The 22,413-nt window shown below is 47.2% G+C and overlaps 1 protein-coding gene across 1 annotated transcript; it reads right to left on the reverse strand.

Moving 5' to 3' along the window:
* Positions 1–1,277: 1,277 nt before the first annotated feature.
* aqp4 (aquaporin 4) lies at positions 1,278–19,004 on the reverse strand. Its single transcript, XM_055634302.1, has 5 exons — positions 18,076–19,004; positions 15,363–15,771; positions 13,675–13,839; positions 5,617–5,697; positions 1,278–2,876 (listed from the first exon to the last, which is right to left on the reverse strand). Exons 1-5 carry the CDS (start codon positions 18,162–18,164, stop codon positions 2,601–2,603), a joined length of 1,020 nt encoding a protein of 339 aa, XP_055490277.1. The 5' UTR covers positions 18,165–19,004; the 3' UTR covers positions 1,278–2,600.
* Positions 19,005–22,413: the final 3,409 nt, after the last annotated feature.

Raw genomic sequence — 22,413 nt, forward strand, 5'->3', positions numbered from 1 at the left:
TTTAGAACCAATAGAGACACTTTTTTGCGAGCTTTAGAACCAATAGACATTTTTTGCAAGCTTTAGAACCAATAGACATTGTTTTGCAAGCTTTAGAACCAATATACACTTTTTTTGCAAGCTTTAGAACCAATAGACACTTTTTTGCAAGCTTTAGAACCAATGGACACTTTTTTTGCAAGCTTTAGAACCAATAGACATTTTTTTGCAAGCTTTAGAACCAATAGACATTTTTTGCCAGCTTTAGAACCAATAGACACTTTTTTTGCAAGCTTAAGAAACCAATAGACACATTCTGCAAGCATTGTAGAACCAAAAGAGACACTTTTTGCAAACATTTTAAAACCAATAGACACTTTTTGCAAACATTTTAGAACCAATAGACACATTCTGCAAGCATTTTAGAACCATTAAGGACACTCACATTTGAGTTGACATGTGTTCAGTGTTATTCACAGCTCAGAGAAACGTGACCCTCTGCCTTCCTTCATCTTGAAGAGACTGTATGGCACACCACTTCCTGGTTTTATAGTCCCTCCCCCCTGCTGCCAGCGGGGGCAGCAGAGAGAATGGGAAATTTTGTAAAAATATTATTATCTCTGTCATTTTTCATCGACGGGAAAAATCCTCGGCACACGTGCGGCGGAGGGGGGCTCTGAGCAAGGTGGCCAAAAATGACGGCCGAAGGTGGCGGCGTTCTCTCGGAAATCGCAGCACAGATCGCCAAAACCGGTCAAGAACAGAGTTTTAGTAATATAGATTATCTGATCTGATTGGATCTGAGTGCTGGTATTGACATTTACACCAGCATTTTGTGTCTACCTACGATTTAAACCTCCCCGTTGGACTGCAACCTTGTCATGGTGGGGGAGCTCATGTGTCTCAGTGACCCCCAGAGCTATGCCAGTGGGAGATTCGTCTCGTGTTAGGGTCTCCCATGCTGTACATATTGAAGGGTAGAGGCAAAACGAAGAGCGATCCACTGATCCTTCAGGTTGGGGGTTGAGCACTGGGCTAACAACCCTGTCCCGTAAAGCAAATATGTTACGGAAATAGCAACTGAAGGAATCAACACTATTGAGTGAAGAACCTTCGTTGCTGCCCTACACACCAGGAGGCTTGATAGGCAGTAAGTAAGTAAGTTTGATTTAAATCAGCATCTGTAGTACTTTCCTATCTTGCCAGACTTTGTCCCCCATCCTGACCTCTCTCTTCCAGCTTTCTCCACCCCCCCCCCCCCCCCCCCCCCCCCCCCCCCCACCACTCCACTCCCATTCAGTCCGAAGATGGGTCCCAACCCAAAATGTCTCCTATCCAGGTTCTCCAGAGATGCTATCGGACCCACTGAATTCCTCCAGCACTTTGTGTCTTCTTTTGCACCACTGTGTTGCCAGTTACAAGGATAGATTGTACCTGAAGGTTGAGAGGTGATCTTATAGAGAATGAGGAGAACATGAGGAGAATAGATCAGGTGAATGCACACAGTCTTTTACCCAGACTGGGTAATTTGGGGCAATCAAGAACTGGAGGGCAAATGTTTAAGGGGAGAGGGGTAGGTGTTGATTGGGACCTAAGGAGTAACGTTTTCACTTGGATGTGTTTGGTATGTGTGACGAGCTGCCAGAGGAGTTAGTTGAGACAGGTACTGTAACAACGTTTAATAGGCACATGGAAAGGAGAGTTTTGGGCAGATATGGACCAAACACAGGCGAAGATGTTTAGAAGGGATAAGTTGGTCAGCATGGTGGAGTTGGGATGAAGGGCCAGTTTCTGTGTAATACGGCTCTATGAGTGGGACAGGATTAGTGTAAATGAATGGCTGATGGTCTGAAGATGGGTCTCGATCGAAAACGTTACCTATTCCTTTACTCCAGAGATGCTGCCTGACCCGCAGCTGAGTTGCTGCAGCTTTTTGTATCTATCTTTGGTCAACAGACTCATTGGGCCGAATGGCCTGTTTCTGCACTGTAGATCGATGAATCCGTGAGTCTTCACTCAACCCATTGTACTTGAGTTTGGATTGATTGTATTTATGCAAAGTGTTATCTGATTGGATTGGATAGCAGTCAAAATAAAGCTTTTCGCTATATACACCTCGATACAGGTGACAATAGTAAACCTAAATCTAAACTTAATTGACAGCCACCAACTAATCTAGCCAAATCACATTTTCTGTGAAGAAATCGGACTACAAAGAGTGATAACATGTGATAACATGCAAACTCCACACAGGCAGCGGCCGAGGTCAGGATTGAACCCGGGCCTCTGTTTGCTCGACCAGCTGTGCCACTACGCCCCCAATGTGGACCAAACACCCTTCGATCATGTCAACGCATGATTCCATCTCGTTCCTTTCAAGTTGTCCCGCCACGATTGGGACTGGGCAAAGGGTTGAGTTTGTGAAGGGGGCAGATCGTATATCTCGTGCTAGTCCTTGGGTAGTACACTAATATTGTCCTTACAATGGATTAATCCGTGTTCAAGGCGTGAAAGAGTTACAGAGTGCTGTACGTTTATAATAGATCAGTTTCCTTAATAGGAACAACGTCGACAACCAAAGTTTCACAAGTCATCTCTCCGTTCCTCCTTCCCTTTGCTAGTCATACAGGCGTCAACAGTTCTTCAGTTTTGTCTTTCTTCTTTGCTTCAACGTTAAACCCATCCAGGGAACGAGAGCTTCCTGGTGTCACAGCCAGCTCCACACACTCAATGGTTTGTCCCTTTCCCTCTTCCGCATCGGAATATTTATCCCCAGGAGCCTGCGTTGGCCTTAAGGTATCTTTGAAATGGTTCTTCATTTCCTTGTCTGGGCAGAAGAGGTACTTGTAGAAGGCAGCTGCCACAACTCCACCCATTGTTGGCCCGACCCAGTAAACCTGAAACAGATAAAGAAAAATAGGTGCCACCCAACAGGGAACAGCGACAAATGACAGTGTTGTTTAATTAACTTTAGAGATACAGCGCGGAGACAGACCCTTCGGCACACCGTGTCGGCGCCGACCAGCAATCCCCGCACACTAACACTATCCTACACAGACTAGGGTCAATGCACAATTATATCAAGCCAATTAACCTAAAAACCTGTACATCTTTTGAGAGTGGGAGGAAACCAGAGCATCTGGAGAAAACGCACATGGCCACAGAGAGAACGAACAAACTCCGTACAGACAGCACCCATAGTCAGGATCGAACCTGGGTCTCTGGCGCTGTGAGGTAGCAACTCTACCGCTGCGTCACCGTGCCGTTTTCTCATCATTTTCCCCGGAATGCCGGAGGTTGCTCCGGTCACTCCTTCTTCTCCCTTCTCCCATCAGGCAAGAGGTACAGACGTGCGGAAACCCATACATAAGTTCTAGGAGCAGGATTAGGCCATTCGGCCCATCAAGTCTACGTCATCATTCGTTCATGGCTGATCTATCTTCCCTCTCAGACCCATTCTCCTGCCTTCTCCCCATAACCCTGGACATCCGGACTAATCAGGAATCTTCCAATTTCCACTATAAATATATCCATTGATGGCCTCCACAGCCATCTGTGGACATAAATTCCACAGATTCACCACCCTCTGACTAAAGATATACCTCCTCGTCTCCTTTCTAACAGTACATCCTTTTATTCTGAGGCTGTGGCCTCTGGTTCTAGACTCTCCCACTGGTGGAAACATCCTCTCCACATTCACTCTATCCAGGCCTTTCACTATCCGGTAAGTTTCAACAATGGTCCCCCTCATCCTTCTAAACTCCAGCGAGTACAGGCCCAGAGCTATCAAACACTCCTCATGTTATGTTAACCCAATCATTCCTGGGATTGTTCTCATAAACCTCCTCTGGGCCCTCTTCACGCCAAGACCTTCTTCACAGAAACACAGAAACATAGAAAATAGGTGCAGGAGGAGGCCATTCGGCCCTTCGAGCCAGCACCGCCATTCATTGTGATCATGGCTGATCGTCCCCAATCAATAACCCGTGCCTGCCTTCGCCCCATATCCCTTGACTCCACTAGCCCCTAGAGCTCTATCTAACTCTCTCTTAAATCCATCCAGTGATTTGGACTCCACTGTGCTCTGTGGCAGGGAATTCCATAAATTCACAACTCTCTGGGTGAAAAAGTTTTTTCTCACCTCCGTCTTAAATGACCTCCCCTTTATTCTAAGACTGTGGGGCCCAAAACTGCTCACAAAATTCCAAATGTGGCCTAACCTCCAGATGCGGGGACAGTTTCTTCCCAGCTGCCATCAGGCAACTGATCAATCCTATCACCAACTAGAGGGTGCTGACCAACAATCTAGCTCATTGGAGACCCTTGGACTATCTTTAATTGGACCCTTGCTCGATCTGTAACTAAACAGTGCAATGATGTTGATTGGGTAGTCTACCAGAGCTACCACTGATAAAACTGGCCAAATGGCCACCTTCCAAGTTATACCATTCAATGAACCAGATGAAAAGAACATAGAACATAGAACAGTACAGCAGGAATGGGCTCTTCATGCCGAACATGATGCCAAGATCAACTGCTATCTGCCTGCACTTAATCCATATCCCTCCATTCCCTGCATATCCATGTGCCTATCTAAAATTCTCTTAAACCTCGCTATCGTATATATTTCAACCACCGCCCCTAGCAGCAAGTTTCAGGCATTTATCATCCAACGTGAAAAAAAACTTCCCCTGCACACCTCCTGTAAATAGGTGCTGACTGTCTATACCTCTCATCGTTTTATACACTTCTATCAGGTCTCCTCTCAACCTCCGGTGTTCCAGAGTAAATAATCCACGTCTGTACAATATCTCCCTGTAGCTAATACCCCCTAATCCAGGTAGCATTCTGGTAAAGATACACTGGGTTTGGCAGCATCTCTGGAGAAAAAGTATTTCCACTGACTGAATAGCAGGCAACTTTTTCACCTCAGTGTACCTCAGTGTACGTGACAATAAATGAAACTAAGCTAAACTTAGAGGGTCATAGAGAGTCATAGTCACACAGTGTGGAAACAAGCCCTTCGGCCCAACTTGCCCACGCCGACTAAAATATCCCATCTACACTAGTCTCACTTGCCTGCATTTGGCCCATATCCATTTAATCCACCTGTATATGTCCTATCCATGTACCTGTCTAATTGCTTCTTAAACATTGCGATAGTACCTCCCAACGTCTTATATAATTGCAACATAACAGCCCAACTTCTATATTCATTAATCCGACTGATGGAGGCCAATGTGCCAAAAGCCTTTTTGACCATCCCATCTACCTGTGACGCCACCTTCAGGAACTCCAAGCCGCAGGAGTTTCGACTTGCCCTGAGGCGGGAGCTTAGACCGCCCCAATGAGGGAGGTCAACCACCGGCTGCAGATGGTTCGACTCCCCCGACCGACCGCAGGGAGGAAAGGTGGAAAGAAGATAAGACTTTATTACCTTCCATCACAGTGAGGAACGTGGAGGAGTCGCTGTGGTAGATGATTACGTCAATTTTTATGTAGTTGTGTGGCTTGATGCTTTTTTGTTATGACTTTATGGCAAACCAAATTCCTCATATGTTGCAAAACATACTTGGCTAATAAATTACGAATATGATTATGATTATGATATTCTCTAATTGTGGAATTAATAATTACCCAGTGGTTGGCCCATTTCCCCATAATAACTGCAGGTCCAAACGATCTGGCAGGATTCATGCCGGCACCAGTGTAGTTAATCTGAAACACAAGAGTAAGCTTTGCATGACCTACAAATCAATGGGGACTTAAAGTCCATCTCAACCTTTGTGATCGGCACAATGGCGCAGCGGGTAGAGCTGCTGCCTCACAGCGCCAGAGAGCCGGGTTCAATCCTGACATCGGGTACTGTCTGCGTGGAGTTTGCACGTTCTCACAGTGACCGCGTGGGTTTTTTCCAGGTGCTCCGGTTTCCTCCCACATCCCAAAGATGTGCCGGTTTGCAGGTTTTTCTTTGTCCTCTGAAAATTGTCCCACAAGCGAGTGTGTAGGGAGTGGATGAGAAAGTGGGATAACATAGAACTAGTGTGAATGGGTAATCGATGGTCGTCATGGGCTCAGTGGACTAAAGGGCCTGTTTCAATGCTGTATATCTAAACTAAACTAAACTAAAATTGATATTTCAAGGGATGAGAGGGAACCTCATTGAAACTTACCGAATAGTTAAAGGCCTGGATAGAGCGGATGTGAAGAGGATGTTTCCACTAATGAGAGAGTCTAGGACCAGAGGGCACAGCCCTTGAATAACATGACAGGGTTGCCAACTTACTTTCTCACTCCTAAATAAGGGACAAAAGGTCAAAATAAGGGGCAAATTCCCAACGCCAATTCGTTGACTGACTCGGCCGTGGCTGGGTGAATGAGGAGTTAGCCCGGGTGCTGGACTGCACACAAAGCCCAGCTGGCGAGCCAGCTGAGGAGTTTTGGCCTGGGCGCTGGACTTGGCGCCTATTTAAAACTCCTCAGCTGGCCCACCGGCTGTACTTTGTGTTCTGCTGCACGCAAAGTCCAGCACCCCATCCAACACATGAACTGATGATCAGCCATGAGAAGGAGGGGTGGTATTTTTGGGTATTTTTAAAGTGGAGTTTAACAGGTTTTTGATTAGTAAGTGTGTCAAAGGTTTGGGGGAGAACGCAGGAGAATGGGGTTGAGAGGGAAAGATCAATCAGCCATGATTAAATGGTGGAGTAGACTTGATGGGCCAAATGGCCTAATTCTGCTCCAATGACATATGAATTTATGATATTGTACTAACTATTATGTAAAAGAATATGTGTGTTATGATTGTGTTTATAATTTGTTTGGTTGTTTTGTTGTTTGTCTTTTGCACAAAAGTCTGCGAGCATTGCCACTTTCATTTCACTGCACATCTCGTATGTGTATGTGACAAATAAACTTGACTTGACTTGACTTGACTTGACTAAACTAAACTAGTCACAGTGCTTGCTGATACCTCTGTTGACCATAGAGGGCGGTATAGTCTGTGATGACTTGTGTTCAATTTGTGAACACCGTATTTTCATCTGTGATAGACACAGGCAGCATCTCTGGAGAGAAGGGAAGGGTGACGTTTTGGGTCGAGATCCTTCTTCATATTTTCATCTGTGTGTCATTATCATTTGCATTACCTAATGAGTTTCCTATGTAAATGCCGATTTGTTTTAGTTGAGAGATACAGCATGGAAACAGACCCTTTGGCCCACCTAGTCCACGCTGACCAGCAATCACTCCTTACACAGACAATTTGCAACTTTTACCAAAGCCAAATTAACCTACAAACCTATACGTCTTTGGAGTGTGGAAGGAAATTGGAGCACGCGGAGAAAACCCACGCGGTCACGGGGAGGACCTACAAACTCCGTACGGACAACACCCTAGTGGGTATGGAGTGGATGAGAAAATGGGATAACGTAGAACTTGTGTGAATGGATGATCGATGGTCGGCGCGGACACAGTGGGCCGAAGGGCCTGTTTCCATGCTGTATCTCTAAACTAAACAAAACTAGTTTCTATGCTGTATCTCTGAACTAAAGTAAACTCAAGCTGTATCTAATGATAGACATAAAGTGTTGGGGTAACTCAGCGAGCCGGGCAGCATCTGTGGAGAACATGCACAGGTGATGATAGGATTTTCTTCAGAGAGTCTGAAGAAGGGTCTCAACCCAAAAAGTCTGTCCATGTTCTCCAGAGATGCTGCTGGACCCCTTGAGTTACTGCAGCGCTCCAGTGTCTCCCTTGGATGTAAACCAGCATCTGCAAATCATGAATCTTGTTGCACTTTCCTACTGCAGTTTCTCTTTATTACATTCCAGCTGTATCTAGCAGGGTTCAGGAGACTTCCACTGACTCCATTTACACCTCATGTTGCCTCAGCAAGGCCACCAGCATAATCGAGGGCCAGTCTCACCCTCTCCCTCTTCTCCCCTCTCCCATTAGGCAGGAAAGACAGAACTGTGAAAACGCACTGGGCAAGTGTGAAAACACACCTCCAGATTCAGGGATAATTTCTTCCCAGCTGCTATCAGGCAATTGAACCAGCCTATCATCAACCAGAGAGCAGTCCTTAGTTACTATCTACCTCACTAGAGACCCTCGGACTATCCTTGATCAGAGTTTGCTGGACTTTATCTTGCACAACACTATTCTCTTTATCATGTCTCTGTACACTGTGGATGGCTCGATTGTAATCATGTATTATCTTTCCGCTGACTGGTTAGCGCACAACAAAAGCTTTTCACTGTTCCTCGGTACATGTGACAATGATCTAAACTCAACACTAGCACTATCTGGCACACTCAGCAATCCACAACAGATTTAATAGGAATCTGAGGGACAACTTTTTAAATTGTCCCTTGTGTGTGTAGGATAGTGCTATAGTGTGCGGGGTCACTGGTCAGCGCAGACTCTGTGGGCCGAAGGGCCTGTTTCCGCACGGGATCACTAAACTAAACTAACCTAAACTAGAGAATAGTCCTGAGCTACGATCTACCTCACTGGAGACCCTCAGACTATCTTTGATTGGACTTTAATGGACTCTATCTTCCATTTTACTTCGGAGTCACGTGAGTGATTCCGTGAAGACCCCAGCTCCAGTGCGCATGCGGCATAATCGCACAGCGTGCAGAACGCGGCCAGCGGGAGTCGGGCTAGCTCCCGCATCCAAGGACGAGAGGTAAGTACTTACCTTAATCGGGCCTTGTGATTTTTGCTCCAGGGGGAGCAAAGTGAGAGGCATGGTGAGCGGGCCCCGTTTCGACTCCAGCGTGGGGCCGACAGTGACGGGGACAAGGTGCCACCCGGACCGCTAACGCTGCGGACCAAAGGTGCCACCCGGACCGCTAACGCTGCGGACCGCTGCAAGGAGCTGCGCTATGCCGGTCCGCTGAACAGCTGTTCCGTACAGCCGCGGACCGGCGGGAAATTTTAAAAAACCCGACCGGCAGCCCTGCAGACTCCTGACCAGGAGAATCACCGCCCGGGAACCGCCACAACGCCGCCTGGAAAACGGCAGGCAGCCTCTACATGCAGGTAAGGGGAAATCTTACCAATTTACAGGTTCTACAGGAGCCATCTTCCTCCAAGCTGGAACAGGTTGGAGACAGCAAAAATGAGTATGTCTGTCTCCCCAAGCCAGAGGAGGTCATGAAGTTCACCTCCAGGAGAAGGACTGCCTGCCCAACTCCACACGAGGGTCCTTATCTGGGAGGCAGCCACCGGTAGCGGTGGAGCTATTGCTCCCGCTCACTCGACACCGAGCCGCTCCCTGTGCCGCCGGTGTAAAGGGGCACTGGCTGAATGCCCAGGGAGCTGACTCTTACCCCAGTGCTATTGCACTAGCCACCTCCCTTGTCGAGGGATTGATGCAACAGCGGAGTGGAGTGCTTTGCCTCCTCCCATTTAGCGCATCCTTTATGCTCCTTTTTTAAGGGCTAAGGAGGCCAGGGCTGGGCTGGCTTAAGTGCTGGGCAGGCGGACGAGAACAGCAGTATGCCAGGGGAGCAGGATCAGGAAGAGCCACTGGGTGTCGTGGGCCACTACATGGCTCCTCCACGCGACCATCTTCCCAACAAAAGCCCTGCAGGAACAGGCCTTTCCAGAGGCAAATCCGCAGGCAGCTGGGTCTCGTAGACTCACAGACAAGCAGCGAATTCTACAGAAGGTCAAGATGTTACCACCTTTGCTCGCCTTTGGTGCTGACGCCTAAGATGTTCCCATATTTGGGATACTCGACTGAACGATGGTGCATATAGACCTGCCCGCAACCCCGAATATATGGGGCTATGCAAACCGCTGCTGCGGGGAAGAGGGAGCAGGCTATGGGACGAGCAGGACATCACATCCAACACCCAGCTGGCAGCACCCCTCGGCATCCACCAGCTGGACTGGTGAAAGCCTGGTGACCGCTGCAGATCCCCATAGTTCTTTTTAGACGGGGCCCAGAGCGGAGCCGTGGGAAGATGCGCCGCCCCACCGACAGCACCAGCATACCAGCAAACTACGCCTTCATGAAAAACAACAAGCATGGAGGTAGGTAGTCTGGTTCCTCCCAGTTTACACTAAAACAAGGGTGTTCTACTAAACTGCATGGGGAGTGAGCTAAGCATGGGATGCTGTCACAAATAACCAAAATATACTCAACAGCATTAGAGGATAAAAACGAATTCAAATTGGGCATTTTACTGCCAGTTCAGCAATGCGCCCAAAGGGCTGTTTCTCCCTCTAAGAAAAGAGAAGTGAGAAGGCAAGCTGAACTAAACAGGCACATTACTAAACGGATTGGAATTTGTATCGAATATATTCACCAAAACTATAAAAGATGATGAATGTAGCATCATCATTGATCTAATATCACTAAATAAATCTGTTGAGTATATCCACTTTAAGATGGAGGTGGAGTTTTGTCACTGCCAGACATCTGATCTCCCTAGGATACCTATGGGGAGCATTGATATGGGAGATGCTAACTATCTTATACCATACACTAGGATCATTATAGATACCTAAATATATTTACCTGGATCATGGATATCCCGGTTAGGGCAACCATGGGAGCATATAGCATTTCATATGGTCTAAACCTCCGCCCTAAACTATTAAAAATGGCCATGAAAATATTAAGAAAAAAAGCATAATCATGGCACATATTGGATGATATCCTCATATTAGGGGAAACAAAGGAATTAGCTGTGGAGCAGTTCTAGCTACGAAACAGCTCCCTAAAGCTGAGGTTCATCCCACGCCCAGATAAACCAGAATTGAAGCGTTACTACCAAGGATTATCTGGGCTTCAATAACAATTCCGTCCATATGACTGTTACTTTGCCAAGACACTTGGGTCACTATAATCAAATCATGAATGTACCCACTGAAGCTATATCACAATTAAGGTGGTGGGCAGACATATATTTGGCATAGTTTTCAGCCCTATTATCATCACCAATCCCAACTTGGTTATTTTTAAAAACCAATGCCAGTACTTTAGGCTGGGGAGCAACTAAACTCCATATCCAGCACAGGTAACAGATGGACCAAGTCACAAACATCGTTACTACACATACCGGGCATCAACTTCTTGGGATTGGTGATCGCCTATTGGGCTAAAAAGCATATGCATTTCAAATGCAGCACGTACATATGTGGTTACGGATTGATAATACTATGGTGGTGGCTTATATCAACCATATGGGGAGCATAATAATCATTATTGTGCAACAAATTGGTCAAACAAATCTGTCAATGGTGTGTCAAAAGACATTTTTAACTATCAGCTGCCTATGTCCTAGGAAGCTAGAACACAGTAGGAGACACCATGTCACGGGGTACAATTTATGATTACATTGAATAGATGTCATAACCCAAAATATCTGCTAAATTTATTAAGCAGTTTGAAAGCCAGATATCAATTTGGTTGCACAAGACGGAATCACCAGTAACCCATGTATGTGACTTAGGAACCAGATTAGAGGCAGCAGCGATAGATGCCTATACGCTGGAAGGGGGAATTTCTGCTTTGCCTTCCTCCCTTCTGCCTCATCCGTCGGGCACTTCGCAATACAGATGGGATCTGTCTCCGAGATATTGAACGTGCCCGACCGGCCTACAGCCATGGTTCCCAGTTCATCACGACACGGTGGGCGAGTCACCTATGGATTTCCCTAGTGGACCATGGTTGCTGACTCAACCCAGTATCAGGCATAAGCCACCCATGCCAGGGAAACATCAAACTCCTGGGTGCAGGTTTTGAATAGACCTTACCAGGGACTGGGATTATCCAAAGGAACCATTACCACCATGTCGGCATCCCTGCGAACAGTCACTAAAAGCTAACATGGGTAAAATACTGCCACGACGCAGGGACAACGAACTATTCAACCACTGACGTATTGGAGTTCCTGGAACATCTACACCATGACTAAAAGGTGAGTTACAGTGCCGTAAATACAGCATGGAGCGCCTTATCTGCTTATCTAAAACCGCATGTCAGCAGAGCATGGGATCCCATCCACTGAAGGTAAACTTATGAAGGGCAACTATAATATAAGCCCCAAACACCCAGGTATATACCCATGTATGGGATATTGGTGAGATATTGACATACCTCAGAGAATGGCACCAGCCAGATCCCTCAGCTTGCTTAATCTATGTTTTAAAAAAGGCTCATGCTTATGGCTCTCGTACACGCTCAAAGAGTCCGGTCACTCCATAAACTAGACTGGATACATGGTGATTACCCCAGACGCATCAAGTTCATATTTAGGTCTGGTAAAATCTAACTCGCAGGTATATGGATTCGGCACGAACTAGCAGGGTCGAGATCGCCTGTGTTTTCCCGTGCTGTAGTCGTTATATGGCTATATGGACCAGGAACGCCCGATTCACTGGTGGGATTCCGGGCCTACCCACCAGAGTCCAGGTTGAGTGTGGTGACCCATCTACTACTATATATAGACACAACCCACTATCTTAGAGGGAGAGGAAAGCCTATGGGTCAACCACAGTAACCCAAAACGGGGTACGAGCCAAACCACTCCAAGGTGGCTCAAACAGGTACTGAAAGCTGCCGGAATAGATAATAATACATTTAATCCCATTCCACTAGGCAGCATTGCATTGATATCAGCGGCTGAACGAATGGACATCCCGGTTGACCACATTTTCAATACAGCAGAATGGTCAAGGGAACCGCGTTCAGAACATTTTTTATTATAAACCGTTGATAAACCTGATTTAATTGCAGGAGAATATTACAAACTGCAATATTAATTTAAGCTCAGAGGAGCTCTGTTATGTTGTTATTGTTAACAAATACCTTTCTGTTTCTTTTGAAAGCAGATCCACTGGTTGATTACGATAACACTTCCTCCCTCATAAACTTCGGCAGTGAGTGAAATAAAAACTGTTACACGGTTTGAAATCACAGACCTTTGAAGTCTTCACGGAATCACTCACGTGACTCCGAAGTAAAATAGTAAGATTAAACGAGTACTTACCAGTACGAAGTTTGATCTGTATTTTATGAGGAGTTATGGTGAGGGATTAAGTGCCCGCCGCTCCCACCCTCATTATACAGATCAAGCTAATAAACTGATGTCTCGTGATCTTTACCATCTTACTTCAAATATTGTGTCTATTCTGTGATTTCACACCGCTGCTTCGAAGTATGCCGCATGCGCACTGGAGCTGGGGTCTTCACTTAATCCCTCACCATAACTCCTCATAAAAATACAGATCAAACTTCGTACTGGTAAGTACTCGTTTAATCTTACTATTAAACGTTATTCCATTTATCATGTATCTTTACACTGTGGATGGCTCGATTGTAATCATGTATTGTCCTTCTGCTGACTGGAGAGAACGCAATAAAAACCTAACAATGAACCATTGTACATTTCCTTGATCATCGTCTGCTATGATCTGTCCTTTTCACAGCTGACATGCTCTTTGTACCCTTCCATACCTCTAGTTTCCCTCTCCCTGATTCTCAGTCTGTAAAGGGGTCTTGCCCAAAATGTCACCCATTGCGTTTCTCCAAGGCTACTGGTTGACCAGCTGAGTTACTGCGGCATTTTGTGTCAATTTGCGGTGTAGACCGGTGCCTGCAGTTGCTTCGTGCACAAAAAGCTTTTCACTGTACCTCGGTACACGTGACAATTAACTAAACCGAGCTGAACTTACGGCAAACATGTGTCCAATGGCGACCGAGAGACCAATGGCCAACGCTGATGAGCCTTTGAGGTCGTCGCGTCTGGAATCGCACGTGGCGTAGATGGTGAACAGCAGCTGGAACGTGATGAGCATTTCCACCAACAGCCCGTGGCCAGCGGAGAGGTTCTCGTTAATCTGAAACGGAAAAGAGCAGCGAGCATCACGACTTGGAGATGAGTCCGCAGGTTCCGGCAGTCTGTAGACGTTAGAGATACAGCACAGAAACAACGAGTCCACTCCGATCAGCCATCATCCCATACTCTAACACTATCCTACGCACAAGGGACAATTTACCATTTACCAACGCCAAATAATCTACAAACCTTTAGTTTGAAGACCTTAGTCTGAAGAAGGGTCCCGACCCAAAATGTCACCTATTCCTTTACTCCAGAAATGTGGCCTGACCCGCTGTGTTACTCCAGCTTTTTATGCCTGTCTTCGGTTTAAGCTAGCATCTGCAGTTCCTTCCTACACATCATTTAATCAAGTTTGGTTTGGTTTGGTTTAGTTCGGTTTAGAGATACAGTGCGGAAACTGGCCCTTCTGCCCACCGAGTCCGCACTGACCAGTGCTCGCACTATCCTTCACACCAGGGACAACTTACAATTATACAGCAGCCAATTAGCCTGCAAACCTGCTTGTCTTTGGAGTGTGGGAAGAAACCAGAGCACCCGGAGAAAACCCACGTGGTCACAGGGAAAACGTACAAACTGTGTACAAAGAACACCCGTGGTCAGGATTGAACCTGGGTCTTCGGCGCTGTAAGGCAGCGACTCTACTGCTGCGTCACCGTGCCTCCCCAATGCTGGGATATAGATTACGTGCAGGCAGAGATTAGTTTAACTTGGCATCATGTTGGGCACAGACATTGTGAGCCGAAGGGCTAGTTCCCGTGATGTGGCATTCCATGGTCTTAGTTAATATTATTTTTGCCAAAATAAAGTGATGTTCCACAACTCACTGTCTGTGGGAGATGTCAAAATAGTCTATCAGAGACTTCGGATAGGATTGAATCATCCCTCGCAAATAAAGAATTAGCAGGTCCATGGGGAGGTTTTAGTCAGTCTCCCTACCTGCTTCCACTACCTGCAACCTCCGTCAACCATCTGCAACCTCCGGGAACCGCACGGAAACCTTGGGTGGGGCGCAAAGTCTCCAGAGGTTTCCGTTCAGGTTTCCTAAGTGGGACAGGGGCATAAGCTTCAACCTAAATCTAAACTATACAAAACTAAACTCAAAGCTGATCCTAAACCTGATCCTAACGCAAACCTAATTCTAAACCTGAACCGAAACCTCACTATAAACCTACTCCTAAAAGTAATCCTAATCCTAAATTAAACCGAAAACCTCATCCCAAACTTATTCTTCTACCTAATCCTAAACCTCACCCTAAATTTCGTGCCAAACCTGACCCTAAACCTAATCCTGAACCTATTCCTGATCCTAATCCTACTTATACTAAAGCTCATCCTAAACCTCAAACCTAATCTTAAACCTAATCCTAAACTTTACCCTAAATCTCGTCCTAAACCTCACACTAAACCTATTCCCGAATCCTAAACCGAATCCTGAACCTCATCTTATACCTCACCCCAAACCTAGCCTTAAACCCAACCCTGCACAGGGATGTTGCACCAGATGCTGAGAGTGTGCATTACCGAGGTGACTCCGAGAGTGCCCCTGACGCCAGCAGGGGTGACGAGGTAGAGGATGCCTGCCCCAGCGATGGCGCCCAGGCATTGGGCTAGGACGTAGAAGATGCCCTTGGCCAGAGTGAGATCCCTGGAGCAGACCATGGCGGCGGTCACGGCTGGGTTAAGGTGCCCGCCGCTGATGTGGCCAAAGCCCTGGACCATGGTGGCTATGCTGAGGCCAAAGCATAGGGAGATGAGCAGGATGTCCGTGGGTCCCGTCACCCCTCCCCACCTCACGGAGGAGCCGATGCTGATGAGCACGAAGAAGAGGGTGGCCAAAAACTCGCCCGCTACCGCTCTCCAGAACGCCTTGGTCCAGATGCCTTTGCAAGCCGCCATCGCCCCCTTCAGGCTGCACAGTGCCACACGTTTGCTTGAGAGAAGGAAGAGAAGAAGAAGAATTAGGATTCAATGGTGGGTTTAGTTTAGTTTAAAGATGCAGCATGGAAACAGGCCCTTCGGTCTACCGAGTCCGTGCCGACCAGCGATCACCCCCTACACTAGCACTATCCCACACACACCAGGGACAATTTATCAATTATACCAAGACAATTAACTTACAAACTTGTATGTCCTTGGAGTGTGGGAGGAAACCGGAGCACCCGGAGAAAACCCACAAAGTCACGGGGAAAACGCACAAACTCCGTACAGACAGCACCTGTAGTCAGGATCGAACCAGGGTCTCTGGCGCTGTAAAATAGCAACTCTACAGCTGTGCCACCATGCTGCACCACTATGTTTTATGATCCTATGTGACAATAAAGTGTGGCATGGTGGAGCAGCGGGAGAGTTGCTGCCTCACAGCGCCAGAGACCCGGGTTCCATCCTGACTACGGATGCTGTCTGTACGGAGTTTGCAGGTTCTTCCCATGACCTGCATGGGTTTTCTCTGGGTGCTCCGGTTTCCTCCCACACCCCAAAGACATACAGGTGTGTAGGTTAATTGGCTTGTTAAAATTGTAAATTGTCCCCAGTGTGGAGGATAGTGCTAGTGAACGTTGGTCGGCACAGACTTGGTGGGCCGAAGGGCCTGTTTCCATGCTGTATCTCTAAACTAAACTAAAAGCTATAGCATGGAAACAGGTCCACAGGAAACTATCGAGTAACTCAGCTGGTCAGGCATCATATCTGGAGAAAAGGAATCAGTGATGTTTCGGATCAGAAAAAGAGTTCCCACCCGAAACATCACCTATTCCTTTTCTCCAGAGATGTTGCCAGTCCCCTTGAGTTACTCCATCATTTTGTCCAACTTCAATGTAAACAATTATCGGCAGTTCCTTCCTACACGTACAAAGTTTGTGCATCCTCTCCTTATAACTAATGAGTCAGGCATATTTATCAGTAACACAATGGTTACATTAGTTTAATTTAAAGTTACAACATGAAAACAGGCCCCTTGGCCTAACTGAGTCCTCCCCAACCATCGATCACCCGTACACACTAGTTCTACCCTACACACTTGTGGCAATTTATCAAAGCCAATTACACGACAAGCCTGTACGTCTTTTGAATGTGGGAGGAAACCGGAGCACCCGGAGAAAACCCACGCGGTCACAGGGAGAACGTACAAACTCCGTATAGACAGCACCCGGGGTCAGGATCGAACCCGGGTCTCTGGCGCTATGAGGCAGCAACTCTACCGCTGCACCACTGTGCTGTACTTTATTCGCACATAAGATTATAAGACAATAATTCACGGTCACACACGGGGCAGTGCACTGGTGCAGCGGTAGAGTTGCAGCCTCACAGCGCCAGAGACCCAGGTTCGATCCTGACCTCGGGTGTTGTCTGTACGGAGTTTGTACGTTCTCCCTGTGACCGCGTGCGTTTTGTCTGGGTGCTCCAGTTTCAATGGTTAACAGTGTCACAGAGTCATACAATCCAGAAATAGACCCTTCGGCCCAATTTGCCAATGCCGCCCATCTACACTAGTCCCACCGGCCCGCGTTTGGTCCATATCCCACAAAACCCTTCCTATCCATGTACTTCTCCAAAAGTCTTTTAAATGTTATGATAGTACCTGCCTCAACTACCCCCTCCTGCAGTTCCTTCCATACACCCAACACCCTCTATGTGGAAATGTTGCCCCTCAGTTTCCTATTAAATCTTTCCCCCTCACATTATGGTGGTTGAACAAGAATCTGAATACCTTAAGCAAACTGTGCCAGCATTTTGATACTGTCGACTTTACCCTGAAGGATTAAAGCACTTAATGTCAAGAGTCACTCAGTCCTTCTGGAGCCCCGACATTTAGACTTTAGAGATAGAGCATGGAAACAGGCCCTTTGGATCACCCATCACCCCGTATACTAACACTATCCTACACACTAGGGACAATTTACAATTTTACCAAAGCCAATTAATTTACAAACCTGTATGTCTTTGGAGTGTGGGAGGAAACCGGAGCACCCGGACAAAACCCATGCGGTCACAGGGAGACATACAAACTGCGTACAGACAGCACCCGTTGTCAGGGTCGAACCCGGGTCTCCGGCAGTGAGGCAGCAACTCTACTTCCTTCGCCACCGTGCCGCCCTGCAGTTTCTGCAGCTTGCAACCCTCCCAAAGTTTGCAACAGTTAGCAGCTGCCTACGTTATGCTCCCTCGTTTGCACCGACTAGTTATCAAATGCACTAAATGACCTTAGCTCAGAGAGGAATGAAAGAGAGTTAAATACCTTGGAGTTGATGGCTGTATGGAGGAGTCTGGAAAGGCGACGGAGAGAGACTGGAAGGAGTGCTGCCGTCCTTGTTGCGAGCCCTGCATGCTCACACTCCTTAATAAGCTGAGAGAGTGAGAGAAAGTGTGTGTGAGAGAGAGAGAGGGAGCAACAATAAGCAACCTGTGAATAAATAAGGCGGATCTCACTTACCCTGACAAACACTTCCCTGCTCAGGGTCTCTGTGTGTAAAATAACACAGAGTTCTGTTCAAGAGTTACACACACTACACATACATGATGGGTTTATTATGTGTACTGAGACGGCATAAAAAGCTTTGCAGGCCAAATCATACTATACACGAGTGCAGGCACCTCTCGTGTTAGGCAGGTTTAGTTTAGATTAGAGATACAGCATGCAAACAGGCCCTTCGGCCCAGCGAGTCCACGCCGACCAGCGATCCCCACACACTAACACTATCCTACACGCACACGGGACAATTTACAATGAACCCAAGCCAATTAACCTACAAACCTGCGTGTCTTCGGAGTGTGGGAGGAAACCGGAGATCCCGGGGGAAACCCACGCAGGTCACGGGGAGAACCTACAAACTCCACACAGACAGCACCCGTAGTCAGGATGCCATGTCTCCGGCGCTGTGAGGCAGCAACTCGACCGCTGCGCCACTGTGCCGCCCTGTTCTATGCAAGAGATATACACACCACGCACACATTATCAGCTTATTATTGTCACGTCTGCTGAGATTCAGCGAAAGGTTTTGCCAGTGAAATCGCACCATGCATAAGTACAGGCACCTCACATTTAGGCGAGTTTTTGAAATACCGAGTTTGGTTTACGCTGACATGGTAGTCACGTATATCTTTTGTTTTTGAATTACCTGCTGCTTTTTAAACACGATTCCTGTACCATCAGAACAACATGATCGAGCAAGGCAAGGATAAGCAGTGCAGCAGAATCTCAGCCCACTCGGCCCATCCAGTCTACTCCGCCATTCAGTCATGGCTGATCTATCTTCCCCTCTCCACCCCATTCTCCTGCCTCCTCCCCGTAACCCCCGACACCCGCACTCATCAAGAAACTGTCAATCTCTGCTTTGAAAAGTGGCCAGGCATCGACTAACGTTCAAGAGGGTTTCCCTCCCAGATGACGGCTATTTTCAGTGTTGCTTGGAAGCCGACACTCTCTGTCGGGCACAGGGGTGACGGGTTACCAAAGAGCGAAACTTGAGGAGCTGTGTTTGGGAGAGTACGTCGAATCCTGCAGAACGTGTGAAGCAGAAATGAGCGACGATGAAGCCAGTATACTTACTGCTTTATTTCCACAGTTAGGAGTCTGGATATTTTCTGGTATATCATTATATTCTAGCAGTTTCAGGGCCTGTGACCTCCATGCCATGGAAAGGCAAAGGCAGCCCGTGTTTGACAACCCTACCGCTCTCAGTGTCCCCTCCAGCACACACACACACACCATGACCACTGGCTTCAAAAACAGCTTGACCCCATCAGTCCTTACGGGTGAAGCAGAGATTCACTTGCACCTCCTCCAACCTCATCTACTATATCCGCTGTTCCAGGTGTGGACTCCGACATATCGGCGAGACCAAGCACAGACTGGCCAATTGTTTCGCTGAACACCTCCGCTCAGTCCGCCTGGACCTACACCAAACATTTCAACATTCCCATTCCCACACTGGCCACTCTGTCCTGGGCCTCCTCCACTGTCAGAGTGAGGCCCAACACAAATTGGAGGAACAGCACCTCATATTTCGCTTGGGCAGCTTGCACCCCAGTGGTACGAGGGTTGATTTCTCTCATTTCAAGTAACCCTCGCATTCCCCCTCTCTCCATCCGTCCCCCACCCTAGTCGGCCTGCCAGTTCCACTGTTCGCATCCATATATCCCTTCGTGATCACCTCTTCCACAGCCAACAATGGACCATTGTGGGCTCCACCTTTCCATGGTCATCAGTGTTGTCTCTGGTTTGTTCTGAATCTTTTCACGCTTTTGGTTTCCCTCTCCCCTGACTCTCAATCTGAAGAAGGCTTTCGCCCCGAAACATCACCTATTCCTTTTCTCCAGAGATGCTGCCTGTCCCACTGAGTTACTCCAGCACTTTGTGTCTTTTTTCCCAGCAACATCAGGTTCTTAAGGTGAGATGGACAAAATTTGAAAGAGATGTGTGGGGCAAGTTTTTTTACACAGAGGGTTGTGGGTGCCGGGAACAAGCTGACCAGGGTAATGTTGGAATAATGTCGCCAACAACTCTCACCAACTTCTACAGATGCGTCATAGAAAGCATTTTATCCAGAGGTTTGGGAACAGCTCCATCCAAGACCACAGGAAATTGCAGAGAATTGTGGAAGTAGCCCAGACCATCACACAAACCAACCTCACTTTCATTGAAGGGTTTCGACCTGAAACGTTGCCCATTTCCTTCGCTCCATAGATGCTGCCTCACCCGCTTAGTTTCTCCAGCTTTTTTGTCTATCTCCCTTTCAGTAACTCCATTTGTACTACAAGCTGCCTCAGCAAGGCCACCAGCATAATCGAGGAGGAATCGCACCCCACTCATTCCCTCTTCTCCCCTCTACCATCAGGCACGAGGTACAGAAGTGTGAAAACGCACACCTACAAACTGGAGGAGGCCCAGGACAGTGGTCAGTGTGGGGATGGGGAGTTGAAATGTTTGGCGTAGGTCCAGGCAGACTGAGCTGAGGTGTTCAGCGAATAGTATAGTCTTTTCTTTGACTGGATCGTATGCAACAGAAAGCTTTTCACTGTACCTCAGTACAGGATCCTCTAACAAGGGACATAGAAACATATAAAATTCTTAAAGGATTGGACAGGCTAGATGCAGGAAAAATGTTCCTGATGTCCAGAACCAGAGGTCACAGTTTAGGAATAAGGGGTAGGCCATTTAGGACTGAGATAAGGAAAAGATATTTCACCCAGAGAGTTGTTAATCTGTGGAATTCTCTGCCACAGAAGGCAGTGGAAGCCAATTCACTGGATGTTTTCAAGACTGAATTAGATTTAGCTCTTAGAGCTAAAGGAATCAAGGGATATGGGGAAAAAGCAGGAATAGGGGTACTGATTTTAGATGATCAGCCATGATCATATAGAATGGCGGTGCTGGCTCGAAGGGCCAAATGGCCTACTCCTGCATCTATTGTTCTATGTTCTATGTTTCTATACGTGGCAATTATAAACTAAACTAATCTAAACAAAACTAAAGATGAGATAGTGATGTTCAAGAGGCTTTTGGATAGGCATATGGATATTGAGGGAACTCAGCAAAAAGAACAAAAGGACACAAAGTAACTCAGCAGGTCAGGCAGCATCTCTGGAGAATATGGAGAGGTGATGTTTAAGGTCAGGACTCTTTTTCACACTGTCTGTGAGGGTGGGGAAGAAAGCTGGAAAAGGGGAGAGTGGTGAGTCCGAGTTAAAACCTGGTCACAGTGGGGGAGCAGCGAGAGAGTGTCCCACAGAACTGCCGTCAGAGAGAGGAGAACATCTTCAAAGTAAGCATACCTTGAATGTAGAAACAAAGAACTGCAGATGCTGCTTATTACACAAAAGGACACAAAGCGCTGGAGTAACTCAGTGGGTCGGGTAGCATCACAAACGCTGGAGTAACTCAGTGTGTCGGGGAGCATCACAAAGCGCTGGAGTAACACAACAGGGCAGGCATTAGGGTTAGCGTCAGTGTTGGGTGCCGACCCGAAATATCACAAGTCCATGTTCTTCATGTATTGTTACAACCATAGTCATACAGTGTGGAAACAGGCCCTTCGGCCCAAGTTGCCTACACCGACCAACATGCTTCATCTACACTAGTCCCACCTGCCTACATTTGGTCCATATCCCTCTAAACCTGTCGTATACATGTACCTGTTTAAATGCTTCTTAAACATTGGGATATTCCCTGCCTCAACTACCAGCTCCGGAAGCTCGTTTCCTACACCCACCGAACTTTGTGCAAAAAGTTACCCCTCAGGATTCCATTAGTTCTTTCTCCCCTCACCTTAAACCTATGTCCTCTGGTTCTCGATCCCCCTACTCTGGGCAAGAGACTCTCTGCATGTCTACCTGATCTATTCCTCTCATGATCATATACACCTCTGTAAGGTTATTCCTCATTTTCCTGCGCTCCAAGGAATACTGTCCCAGGCCCAGCCTGCTGAACCTCTCTCGATAGCTCAGCCCCTTGAGTCCTGGTAAATCTTCTCTGAATCCTTTCAAGCTTGACTACATCTTTCCTATAACATGGTGACCAGAACCGAACACAATACAATATTCGATGTTCCATGTACCCCGATCAGCTCTAGTGTAG

This window comes from Leucoraja erinacea, chromosome 4 (assembly GCF_028641065.1).
Source record: "Leucoraja erinacea ecotype New England chromosome 4, Leri_hhj_1, whole genome shotgun sequence".
Lineage (NCBI taxonomy): Eukaryota > Metazoa > Chordata > Chondrichthyes > Rajiformes > Rajidae > Leucoraja > Leucoraja erinaceus.

Bases quoted from the DNA above. Each gene is read 5' to 3' on its own strand.
- aqp4 (XM_055634302.1), bottom strand. From the start codon at position 18,164: ATGCAGGGCTCGCAACAAGGACGGCAGCACTCCTTCCAGTCTCTCTCC. The intron at 13,840-15,362 runs GTAATGCACACT...TTTCCGTTTCAG, and splicing joins GCACTCTCGGAGTCACCTCG to ATTAACGAGAACCTCTCCGC. The intron at 5,698-13,674 runs GTAAGTTCAGCT...CTTGTGTTTCAG, and splicing joins CCATTGGACACATGTTTGCC to ATTAACTACACTGGTGCCGG.